Source organism: Hyperolius riggenbachi, chromosome 3 (genome assembly GCF_040937935.1).
Source record: "Hyperolius riggenbachi isolate aHypRig1 chromosome 3, aHypRig1.pri, whole genome shotgun sequence".
Lineage (NCBI taxonomy): Eukaryota > Metazoa > Chordata > Amphibia > Anura > Hyperoliidae > Hyperolius > Hyperolius riggenbachi.
The window spans coordinates 365213369-365226096 of NC_090648.1; the positions used below are offsets into that span (position 1 = coordinate 365213369).

At 42.7% G+C, this 12728-nt stretch overlaps 1 protein-coding gene across 3 annotated transcripts in view; it reads left to right on the forward strand.

The window, feature by feature from the left end:
* SH3TC2 (SH3 domain and tetratricopeptide repeats 2) overlaps positions 1-9827 on the forward strand; it is a 169399-nt gene extending 159572 nt beyond the window's left edge. For all 3 annotated transcript variants that reach the window (XM_068277136.1, XM_068277137.1, XM_068277138.1), the window contains 2 exons: positions 1741-1937; positions 5853-9827. In XM_068277136.1, coding sequence (XP_068133237.1) covers positions 1741-1937; positions 5853-6044 — 389 coding nt within the window. In that variant the 3' untranslated portion in view covers positions 6045-9827. The remainder of the gene's footprint in view (positions 1-1740; positions 1938-5852) is intronic.
* The last annotated feature ends 2901 nt before the right edge of the window (positions 9828-12728 follow it).

Here is a 12728-nt window from a genome sequence, read left to right on the forward strand (position 1 = left end):
TCTCTTCTCCCCTTTAATCACAGCCTGCAGCTGAGCCATCTGCCTGCCCACAGCTCTCTGCTCTGATACCCCTTCAGGGTGGATGCAGGGGGACATAGACTGGCCACATTCTGGGGGTCAGCAGCATCTAGATCGGCATCTAACTCCATGCTTGACTGGCAGGGGCGGGGTTAGGGGTGCGGCTACATGCAGTAAACACTGCGTCTGTGGCTGCTTAGAAGAGCTGAGGCTTGGAGCAGAGCTTTCTCCTCTGGCCGCCTATTGGCCTGCTGGAGCCAGGGGGTGGAGGGGAGACGGAAGTGTCGCTACACGCACGTGTAGCATAGAAAGAAGCTGGCTGCTGCTGCCGAAAGGAACACGGACACGGGGACAAAAACAAATTACATTGCAGTAGCGACAGGCGGCCGCAGTTGCGCATTTTCATTGGCACACACAGCGCTGCAGGCGATTGCTTGTACTGCCTATGGCAAGAAGCGCCCCTGTGCACATTGTTTCTGAGTGAGGTGTCTATAGTGGAGACTGTTCCCTCCCTCAGGAAATTACATGCTGTCTTGTTTGTTATTGCCGCAGGTCTCAGCAGAGCTTGCTCAATAATGGTACAATATTTTTTCAGATGCTTTCAATTGATCACATTTTTATGTTCGAATTGTACAGAAAACCATGCACTATGTGGAGAAAATCAATGTGAAATGATTCTCTGGTCGACTTGAATACAGAATGTTGTTGATTGGAATGTTGGGTTTTCGATCCTATCTAAAGAGAAAGTGCCCTAATCATTACCTTTTGATTACTTATGATCCCGCAAATCTGATTGAATAATCACATCTGAGGAAGATATTGTACAGTAAATGCGCACCTTTATGCTAATTAAACTAATACTTGTTGCCCATGGTGGCACCCTGAAATATATACTTATCAGTGTCTAAAAGAGAAAAATACATTCAGCAATGTAACAAGACACTCTGTAAGGTGCTATATAGGTGCTTGGCAGTCTGGGCCACGCCCTCTCCCATAATGGACAGCATAAGATGTGAGAAGGTTGAACCATACAGCATCCCTACTGTAATGTGAGAAGAGAGAACAAACATGGCTGTGGGCTCTAGTGTCTGAAAAAGGTTTGATTACACTTACATCATTCTCTCTACGACACTGTGTTTATGGGATTTGAGGTACATTCATAGGACTGGATAAAAACGCCAGTGTTCTGATAATTTTGTAGAAGGGTTAGGACTTTACTGTTGCTTGTTTCTCAATCTAGGCAACTGTCCTGACAGGAATCAAGGTAAACTCTCCTACATGGACAAAGACAGCAATAATGAAAAACACTTTTTTTTTGTAAACTGGGAACAGTTGGAAGAATGATTTTTTTACTATCTTCTCTCAAGTCCTGTCACCCAGTACCTCACTGAAGGGCCTATGGGTAGGACAATTCTCCTAGATGAGCATACAGAGAGTAGAACAACCTGCCATAAGTCCTATATCCCAAAAGAATTGGTTGAAAATCTTAATTCCCCTTGCTAAGGTACAGAATTTAGTTACTGTAGTGTGAGGTCTCATTCATTACAGCAGCAAAGCTATAAGCCTTTGTACTTACTTCAACTGTCAGCCAAACGTAATGTTTTGCTAATAAAATAAAAGTTAATTTATATTCAGTATCAAACATAATAAGCATTAAACACACGATTGCTCAACATTTCTTCAATGTTAACTTGTGGCATTGCTTTATGTTTCCGTCTTCAGAGGATCCATTACAAGAGCTGGTTGCATTTCATCGGCTGGCCGGAGTTTACTTCGCTTTGCAGATTTATGAGGTTGCTGAGTACTGTTACCTCAAGGCACTGTCAGTGTGCTCTTCACCAATACAACATGCAGTGGAGGCTGCCTATTATGCGAAGGTGTACTGGCGTCTGGGCGACATTGCACTGCATAGGAGAAAGGTGAGACATCTGGTCTTATGGCCGTCACTGTTACAAGCTCTGCTACATGACTACCATATTTTCCGCATTGTAAGACGCACTTTCTCTCCCTCAAAAGTGGGGAGAAAAGGTCCCTGCGTCTTATAGTCCAAATACAGGGAGTTCCCAAAATACGATCGCCCGCCAATTGGAGCCGCCGACCTGTCGCAATGTCAGGGACTCCTTGTATTGTCCCCAGTGTCCCTGTATGTAGGAATGAGCAGCGGTAGCTGCGGGTAATACTTACGTGACCCGATGGTGCCCGCAGTGGCTGCTTTTCCCCTCCGTGTCGTCGTCCTCTGGTGTCCTGCGTTCTCTTCTGCTTCCCTGACAAGATGTAATTAAGCGGCAGCAGCTGTGGGCATCACTCACCATGCTTGGAGCCCGTGCGAGCAGTCGCAGGTCTCTCACTCCTTCCCCCAGTGCTGGTACTTCCTGGTCGCGTCATTACAGACGCGACCAGCACTAGAGGGAGGGAGTGAGAGACCAGCGGCTGCTCGCACGGGCTCCAAGCATGGTGAGTGATGCCCACAGCTGCTGCCGCTTAATTACATCTTGTCAGGGAAGCAGAAGAGAGCGCAGGACACCAGAGGAGGACTACATGGAGGGGAACAGCAGCCTCCGTGGGCACCATCGGGTCACGTGAGTATTACCCGCGGCTACCGCTGCTCATTCCTGCATACAGGGACACCGGGGACACAGAAGAAGGACACAAGGGGTGGCAGGAGGAGGCCACAAGGGGGGACGTAAGGAGACCCTAAGGGGTGACATAAGGAGGCCACAAGAGGGGACACGGGGTCACAAGGAGGAATATAAGGAGGCAACAAGGGTGGACAGAATGACACAAGAGAGAATATAAGGGGGACACAAGGGGGACAGGAAGAGGCCACAAGAGGGGACATAAGTAGGCCCTAAGGGGGACATAAGGAGGCCAACAAGAGGGGACATAAGGAGGCCACGGGGGGGGGGGGGGGCAGAAGGATTACATAAGGGGGGGTATAAGGACGCCACAAGGGGGACAGAAGGATGACACAAGAGAATATAAGGAGGACACAAGGGGGACAGGAGGAGCCCTCAAGGGGGGTGGGGGGAAGAGGGAGACAAGAGGTGGACACAAGGGGTACAGGAGGAGGCCACAAAGGGGAACAGGAGGGTGACAATAATTAGGGGAGAACATCTAGAAGATGCTCCTGGACTATGGATGCCCTGGGTATAGTATATATTTTTCCACCTGGTCTTTGCCCTCTAAACCCTAGGTGCATCTTACAGTCCAGAGCGTCTTATATTCCAAAAAATACAGTACTTTAACCCACTGACCAAGCTATCTCAGTATTTTTTATTCTTTTTCTTCAATGTTGTTACTAGGGATGATCAATGATATGCAAATACTTCCAAGTTTATGCAATTTTTTTATGCAAATATAAGCAGTTTTAAAATGGACCAATCAACTTAAACCCAGGTTTAAATTGATTGGTCCATTTTCAAACTGCATATATTTACATAAACTTGGAAGCATTTGCATATTATTGATCAACCCTAGTTGTTACACAAGATTTTTCTGTTAATATCTACAGAAGTAAATATTATTCCTACCATTTCTGCATATCTTTTTCAAAATGTTATCTTCCTAAAATATATTTGTAAACTGTTCCCATAGGTATCTTTTCTGCTTATTATTGACTATTTTGTTGTTCTGACTCAATAAAGCAGGACTCCAGGACAAGGGACCCCTTGCTAAACGCTTTGTTTACAGCCGTAATAAGTACATTTCTGTACCATGCAGATAAGAGACCTGTATCAGGTGACACAGGATACCATACATTACCCACATTAGAGATTGGTTGACACAGGTCAAATTGCAACTTACAAGCTCTTGTCTGGATTTCAATAGGGAAGATCCTATCTGTTGAGAACGGATATATTGAGCTTAGTTTGGAGATAAGTGTTAAAGTACACCTGAAGCGAAAGGGATATGGAGGCTGCCATATTTATTTCCTTTAAACAATAACAGTTGCCTGGCAGTCCTGCTGAACTGAAGTAGTGGCTGAATAACACCAGAAACAAACATGTGGCTAATCCAGTCATACTTCAAGTCAGAAACATCTGATCTCCATACTTGTTCAGGGTCTATGGCTAAAAGTGAGAGGCAGAGGATCAGGATGACGGCTAGGCAGCAACTGGTATTGTTTTAAATTGTTTTGCTTGAGTTTATAAAACAAGAAATTTACAACCTATCTGTAAGGACTGGCAGATCCACTGCCTTATATCAGTCCCTATGCCCCAATCTACTCTGTAATCTTCACCTTGTGTGGTGTGTCCCCGCTTGAACAGGAGACAGAGTAGCGTCTACCTACCTGACTTCGGTCACACCCAAGCCTTGATGTGAAAAGGTATAGGGACTGAAGGCCGTAAGGCAGAGGTACTACCAATACCCATTAAGTAATTATACAGGCAAGTAACATAGTCAAACAGTTCCAAGTCATACTGTCAATTACAATCGTATACAATCTCGTAGTCAGCAAACCAAAGGTACAGGGGAGAGACAGAAGAGTGGTGGAACAGGCAAGAGTCGGTGCAGGCAGCAGACAATAGAATTATCAATAAATAGGCAGGGTTCAACCAAGATGCGGACAAAGAGTAAGCTATGGCAAGGATTACCCAGCAGCTAGCTCTTAAAGTGATCCTTAAAGGGAACCAGAGACGAAGCACCTTCATGTATTTTACCATATATATCAATGGGAACATGACAGTAAACACCTACCCTGCTCTCTGTTTCATTCTTCTCTGCTAAATCTGCCTGTTATCCGCCCTGATAAGAATCCTTGACTGAGCATTCAGTCTAGCTTTTCCCAGAATGATTATAGCTGAGTCAGTCTTCTGTGGGGTCTTTTCAAGCCCAAGTCTGCCCCCTTGTGGCTCTGCTTTGCTGCTATTTATCCTCGAAGCAGCAGAGCCACAAGGGGGCAGGCTTGGGCTTGAAAAGACATCACAGAAGACTGACTCCGCTATAATCATTCCGGGAAAAGCTAGACTGAATGCTCAGTCGGGGATTCTTATCAGGGCTGATAACAGGCAGATTTAGCAGAGAAGATTGAAACAGAGAGCAGAGTAGGTGTTTACAGTCATGTTCCCATTGATATATATGGTAAAATACAGGAGGGTGCTTTGTCTCTGGTTCTCTTTAAGCATATGAAAAAAAATAACTTTTACTCACCTGGGGCTTCTCACCAGCCCCCTGCAGCTGTCCCATGCCCTCGCAGTCACTCGTGGATCCTCCTATCCCCCGACACCAGCTATTTGCGTAGAAGGCTTCGTGTGGCATGGCCTGTCAGCAAAGTGGAAGTAGCTGCCGGCGGGGGATAGGAGGATCTGATCGTGACTGTGAGAGCATGGTCCAGATGCAGGGGGCTGGTATAAGCCCCAGGTGAGTAAAACTTATTTTTTTCATAGGCTCAAGTGTCTCTTTAATGTAATCACAGGCACTACTGCCTCATCCAACCTTATATACACCAGGCCTCCAATCAAGAGGTCTCTGTTCAATAGCAGGTTAATCTACCCTAGACCCACCTTCAGTGACTGACTCAGGATAGTCAGTCACTTCCTGGTACGTGGGTGGTGCCAGGGAGTGTACCGTGATCATCCCTGTCGCCTGGCAACCACACCGGGGGTCATCCACGCGAGGCAACGGGAGAGACGCCGCTTGCCCACCTTGAGCTGAGGGACTAGTCCAAAACCTGTCAGATTTTTCAGATTTTCACTGCTTACTTTTTTACTATAGTGGTCCTTTAATGTGCGGAAATGATTGATCACAGAAACTAACACTCCAGTGAATTATATTTATTGCACTGCCTGTACGTATGACCACATTTTCTAAAATGTGTGTGTTTTCTGACTTAGGATGCTGAAGATGCAGCCACCTACCTCTGCTTGGCCCTTGCTGCTGCTATTGAAGTTGGGAATGAAGAGGTCCAGCTGCTGCTCATAAGGAAGCTATCAGACGTATATGGGAAGTTCCTGTGTGATGAAGAGCAAGCGGACTTATTCATAAAGCAAACTGTACAGCTTGGCAGGAGCCAGGCGTGTACGTGAAGCTGTGCCATGCATTCCTTTGCCTAGCTTAAGAAGAAAGAGGGCCACCTCCCTGCTATTTCACGTAATCTGCGGACCACACATAGCACATTTGTTATAATGTTTACTAGGAAATGAACAAGCGTTGCGTTTGCTAAAGCTTATTCCCCGTTTCTGTACAGTACATGGGCTGATACAAGACGTTGAGTCATTGCACAGAGCTCTTGCGCACTGTGAGCATCTCAGGTATAAAGAGGATAATTGCATAATCCCACGCAGTACTAGAGAGATTTGCAAAGCATTCTACAGCCAGAGTTTGTTTTTCCACTTAGGACTTTAAGATCTATTTTATGAATCATCAGATGTATTTGCCAGAGACATAGTGTTATGGCAAAACACAGCGATGCACTAAATCTCCGAGTTAATCCTTTATTAGTAAAATAATCTCTAAGCATTTTTTTGATGCACATCCTAAGGTCATCTATTTTTAAATAAAAGAGCATTGATCTCAGTAAGATGTCACCAGCACTATAAATGAAACCTTGTCATGCATTAGCTATGTTGGTGTCTGTGTTCCGAAACATCATTTATTTTTGTCAGCTTTTCCCGGATCCCCTTCGTTCCATTGAACTGTGTCTTGGTTTGTTAGGCCATTGGTAAACTTGTCCTCATATCTCACCCCAGTGCATGTTGTGCAGGTAATGCCACAAAAGTACAAATGAATAAGCCAGTCTACTGTAACTGGGTGCCAGTCCAGTAAACAACGTGCTGGCGAGACATGAGAACAGGCTGGAGGCTGTACTAGATTAGATTGTGGTTGAATGTACTAAGCGTGATCTGCCTACTACTTTTTTTATGAAGAACAACACATGAGCATTCACATTTGGCTCATCCAAGTGTATTTGTTCATTTTATGGAGGAGGCATGGAAGGAGAAAGTAGGCTTTTGGGGAAACAATCGTTATCAGCCTAAAAAATGGAATATGCTATATAAAGGTCAAGGCATTAAAATATGGTTATAGTTCTTGGACATTGTCTTTGAACCATGTGTTTAGAAGATATGAATGAAAGGGTCTACATTATTCATACACCTTCCAACTAGTGAACTGTGGTTTGCAATCCATTGGCCAATTTTATGGATTTGCAGTGTGCAGGAGGTGAGAGCCAAGTATGCAGGGGTTAACTCACCTAGCCACCACTTGCATCCCAGTTCATTCTATGCTGTGTTCCATCTTCTGCCCACTAAGCTGAAACTTCCACTCTGAAGGCAGAAGTGTAATGAGATGGAACATTGCATAGAAGGCATCGGAATGAAAGTGATGAGTTAAAGACCGCATACCTCACTCTCGTCTCCCACACACTGCAGGACGTTCTCGCTTTTCGCAAGAACGTTCTGCCTCATCCCTAGCCAATTAACTAAAACAGCCTACAACCTGCAACTTCTCTAACCAATCACAACTTTGCATCAATGAATCCATAGGATTCCACAGCACAGGCATATGTCACATTTTGTCTGCACATTTTAAGCATAAAATCACCCATTTGCCAAACACTCCCAGGAAGGATGTCAAGCAGAGAGAAATCAGGATTCTTTTGCTTTGCTTACACAACAAAACTATTATGACCTGGGAAGTGCTCTGAAGGACCCCTTACTAGTGAATCCTGTATAGAGCAGGGCGGGGCATTTTGATCAAATGACAAGAGGTTCTGAAGTCTACTTAGGAGTTTTCTGAGAGCATCACCTAGTGGCAGCTAGGGAATCTACAGAGAAAACCTGCTTGCTGTAAGATAGGTTGGTTTATACTATAGTAATCAGCGCTTTTATTTAACTATTCATTACCTTCTAAATACTAAAAAAACAAATAAACTACATATGAACCAATTTATGATAAAGGAGAAAAGTACAGGTAATCTCACTCTGGCCTGAATTGGATAGTAATGGTTGCCAGGTTGGCTAAACTTGTCTCTTATAACCTAATTTTTTTATTAGAATGTTTTGTTTATTATATCTGAAATATTTATCCTCAGACTGTTGTTTGAGCAGCCTCTCTACTTCTGCCTGATCTCGATTACCGCCTTTTCCCTCTTTCAAAGGAGCAAAATCAGAGCAATGCACTGTTAACATAACTTTACAGTGTTATGTTTTTCCCAAACTGCTCTTTCTGTTCCTTGTCTGCTGTGCTTGTGATACGTCTTTTGATGCTTTTTAATACAGTTAAGGTGGAAATACAGCCAAGAGAGAAAATCACTTATCAGTGAAGATAGGAGCCTGCAAAAGTGAAGAGGACAGAGTACACTCCTTACTAGAAGCTTTCTAAGAATATGTCAATGCTATTTTGGGCCACAGAAAATGTTATTTTAATCTGATTTTTATCTCACATATGCTCTGTTTACCTTATGCAGGAATGGAGGTTAGCAGAGGGAGGTAAACCTGAGAAACTGGCCTTACACGTTAAACTGTAGCCCGGTGAAGGCAAGGAATGTGCAGTACAGGGAACTGACTGGGGTAGAAGGACCAAACATCAATCAGACCATGGTATAGACAGTCAGTCAAGGATGAATTGTTTCCATAACTGGTAGAACACTGTAGGCTACGGGGATACAGCCGTGACCAGGGTCCACCTGTACTGTGGATTGCTGCTACACTTAGGAGTCTTTTACAAAAGCAGCAGAGAAACTTTGATTGAAGTACTTACACATTGCAGTGGTGTGCAGTGTAAACGTGAGTCTTTTTTATAAAAAGCTGGGGTTTATATTGTGGTTAAAACAACATTGCTGCCATGGACATCTGTGTTGCTTTTCTTCCTGCTGACCCCTGAGTGGGCAGTATGGGCCACATGATGTTAAAACCTTATGTGACCTTGCTTACCAATGAAAAAGAGGGAGAATATACCAACCAGCTTATTTAAACATGGGTTGCAATTAGTGTCCTGGGGTTTACCAAGTGCCAGTCCCCTTACTGGGTGGTGCTTCTGTTTTGGAACTGTCCATGCCTAGTCCCACTTATTTAAACAAGCAAAAGGTGGCTGTTCTATTCTGTGGTAGAAGATGTGATGGGGCGCTAGCAATGTGCCCATTATGCCTCTAACGAATTTCATAGCCATCTGTTTTTTCATTAATGAATTAGTACTTCCCATTTTTAACAAAGTATATGATGTTTGTTTGTGCATGTGGCAGCTCATTGCCTATCAATCCTATTCAGCTGAATCGACTTGTGTGTATACCACTGAACAGTGCTTCAGTTCTTTGTTTTGCTGCTCACTATTGCACCACACCACAGGCATTCACACATCAATCAGAAACTCCTGGCTGTTGCATTCTGGGTGTGTTGCTGCATGGTGTAAGCCACTGAGAATCGCACTCTGTATGAGGGAGCCCTGTATGTCCTGTGAGGCTTTTTCTTGTCATCTAAGACAGCCGCTCATTATGTAATCAGAATCATTCACAAGTAGTGACTCATTTACAGATAAAAGAGATGAATAATTGTGATGAAGATTGAGAAGCAACTCAAGAGAGTGAGATTTGCATAACTTCACATCTGTATTGAGCACAGCCCCCTTCTGCTCCCTCCTTACCATGTTGTCTTTCATGACTATCATTATTTATTTGGACATGATCATCCCCCTTCAACCCAAGAATCATAATAAGGAGATTGTTAGAGATTTTCACACGATCATGCACTTTCCACAATACAGAATGAAAACTTTTCTTAATACATTTTAAATTGTTGGTGTAAAAAATGCACTTGAGTGTGCAAATAGCTTTTAACATAATGATATGTTCTGTGTTTACTTATATATTATTGCAAACCTATTTAATGAAAACAATAAAATCCGAAAAATGTGTCGTTTCTTGAAGGAATTTATTGATGTGCAAAGCAAACTTAAGAAAATTCCACTTGTCTCTGCTATGGTTCCCATATGTAAATTACATTGTTTTATTTCATCACTTTTATCGTTGCACATTGTTATCTCAGTCAGTGCTGCAGGATCTGCTGTCTTTGTTTTATGGAACGTGCAAACTTGCTTTCTGAAATGCTGCAGAGGATGTTGCTAAGTGATTTTTGCAGCTACTGCAAACTCCAAAGGGTTATACAGTATCTGCCTCTGAGCTTCCTTGGTAGGAGTTGTTTATGCCAGTGAGTCAGATCAAAGTCAAGCATTCAGTCACTGCTGTTGACTTTTTACAGAGAATCGCAAAATTATTTTACAGTAAAAAATACCCTGATTTCCCTGATTGCCTCTTTATTATTTTTAAATATGGTTTAGCACTTTAAAAATATAAATACATATAAAATATATCTTTATATAAAATGTAAAGATACATAAAATATAAGCTACAATGGAGGGTATTGGTGTTTGAGTCAAACAACCATCCACAGTTTTTGGCACATTTAACAACTATTAGTCCCTGGCTACAGTGGCAATCAGTGAAGTAGAAACAGCTGCCTTTTCAGTTGAAAAGTAGTGATCGTGGCTGCCTATTAGATGCTACATTCAAACCATTGGTGTTTCTGACTGAAAGGGTAAATATGCCTGTCAACAAAGTTGATCTCTCCTTTATAAAGCTCTTAATTTTAAAGGGCAATTTTTAGAAGTAGTTAAGAGAGAACTGCTTATGTTTTTATGCATATGCCTCCTATACTTTTTATTATGTATGAATGGCTATAGTGAAAACAGTTCTAGGGAGAGGTGAAATATCAACAAAAATAATCTACAGATGTCAGCAAATCAAATAATGGAGTTGATTTATGGATGGATTTTAGCTGGATGTATTTAACAATAGACTTTCGCAGTGTAAAGTGTAGTAAGTCTTAGCAATCAGTCAGATTTATCAACATAGCATTAAAGTACACCATGTTTGACTGTTTTGTTTGTCATTTCAAATTGTGGTGCTGGAGAGTACTTTTCAGAGTTTTCTCCTAGGAGAGAATTATTTATCTTCAATTTAGAATAACTAAATGCTGCAATTGAAAAAGTACAAGAAAGTGGGTGGGAAAGTACTATCAAAACTACTTTAAGTATTTTCTTGCTTTCTGGTTATTTAAAGGACAACTATAAATAGAGGAATGTGGAGGCTGCCATAATTACTGTATTTTTTGGACTATAAGACTCACTTTTTCTTCCCCCCAAAAGTGGGGGGAAAAAGTCACTGCCTATTATAGTCCAAATGCAGGGAGTTCCTGATTTGCTTTCCTATACGAACCTCCAATCAGCTGCAATGTCGGGAAATCCCTGTACTGTGCCCACGCAGAGGAGGACACGGGAACAAACGGAGGACACAAAGAGGCATAGAGGAGGACATAAGGGGGACACAAAGGGGCATAGAGGAGGACATAAGGGGGACACAAAGAAGCATAGAGGAGGACATAAGGGGGACACAAAGGGGCATAGAGGAGGACATAAGGGGAACACAAAGTAGCATAGTGGAGGACATAAGGGGGACACAAAGAGGCATAGAGGACATAAGGGGGACACAAAGGGGCAAAGAGGAGGACAGAGGCAGACACATGAGGACACAAGGGGGACAGAGGAGGACACAGGGAGGTACAAGGGGGCAGGAGGTACAAAGCGAGCATAATCCAAAAGATGCCCCTTCACCATCGATGCACCAGGTTTAGTATATAGCTTTTTCCCCTGGTTTTTGCCCTTTAAACCTAGGTGTGTCTTGTGGTCAGGAGGGTCTTATAGTCTGAAAAATACAGTATTTCCTTTACGCAGTACCACTTGCCTGGCTATCCTACTGATCCTCTGCCTCTAATACTTTTAGTTATTACTATTTAGTAATAGCCCAGCAGGACTGCCAGGCAACTGGTATTGTATAACAGGAAATCAATATGGCAGCCTCCATATCCCTCTCATTACAGTTGTCCTTTAAAACACATTTTATTGACAAGTTTGAAAATATCACTTATAAGAAAAATAAAGGTGAAATGGTGAATTGCATATGGCCAATAATGAGAAGGCAGGATTCAATGGACAAGAGCCCGAAGCTGGGAAACATGGAGGGCAAAAGGAGGTGGGGATTGCAGAGAATGAGATGGCTAGGTAATATCATGGAAACAACAAACATTAGCTTGGACTAGCTGCGAGAGGCCGTGGAGTATAGAGGGGCCTGGCTTGCTGTAGTCTATGGGGTTGCAAAGAATCACTAGTGACTGAACAACCACTCACTTTCATTCCCCCCCTGTGCAAAGAGTTGCATTAGTTCCCTGAAAACTGAAAAACCTGATTATCGCACAGCATGCCCTTTAAAAAAAAAAAACACATCTGAACATAAAAGAACGAAGATCAGAGTACAGTATACACATTATTAGTTACTTCTAAACTGCATGAGGAAAAAAAAATTCCATCTTTGTTACTCTAATCCAAGTCACATGACCCTATATAGTTACAGTATGTTTTACTTATAGTTTGTATGCTGTATGTTTCTTGCACTCATAAATGTCCAGTTATGTCAACAACATCAAACTAACCAATGTTGATTCATGTAATACCTTTAATGTCCAATACAAAATCATTTTATGCTGTGAACAGTGGTTGGAAAATATTTAGCACTTTAAAACACATGTAGAAAGACTTGTGCCCCAGCATAACCGCGATACTTAATTAGACCTCCAAGTATCTTATGAGTCAGCAGGTTCACCTATGACCACCATATAGAATTGTTAGGTTGCTGTTATTCCAGGAATTCAGTTTTAATGTCT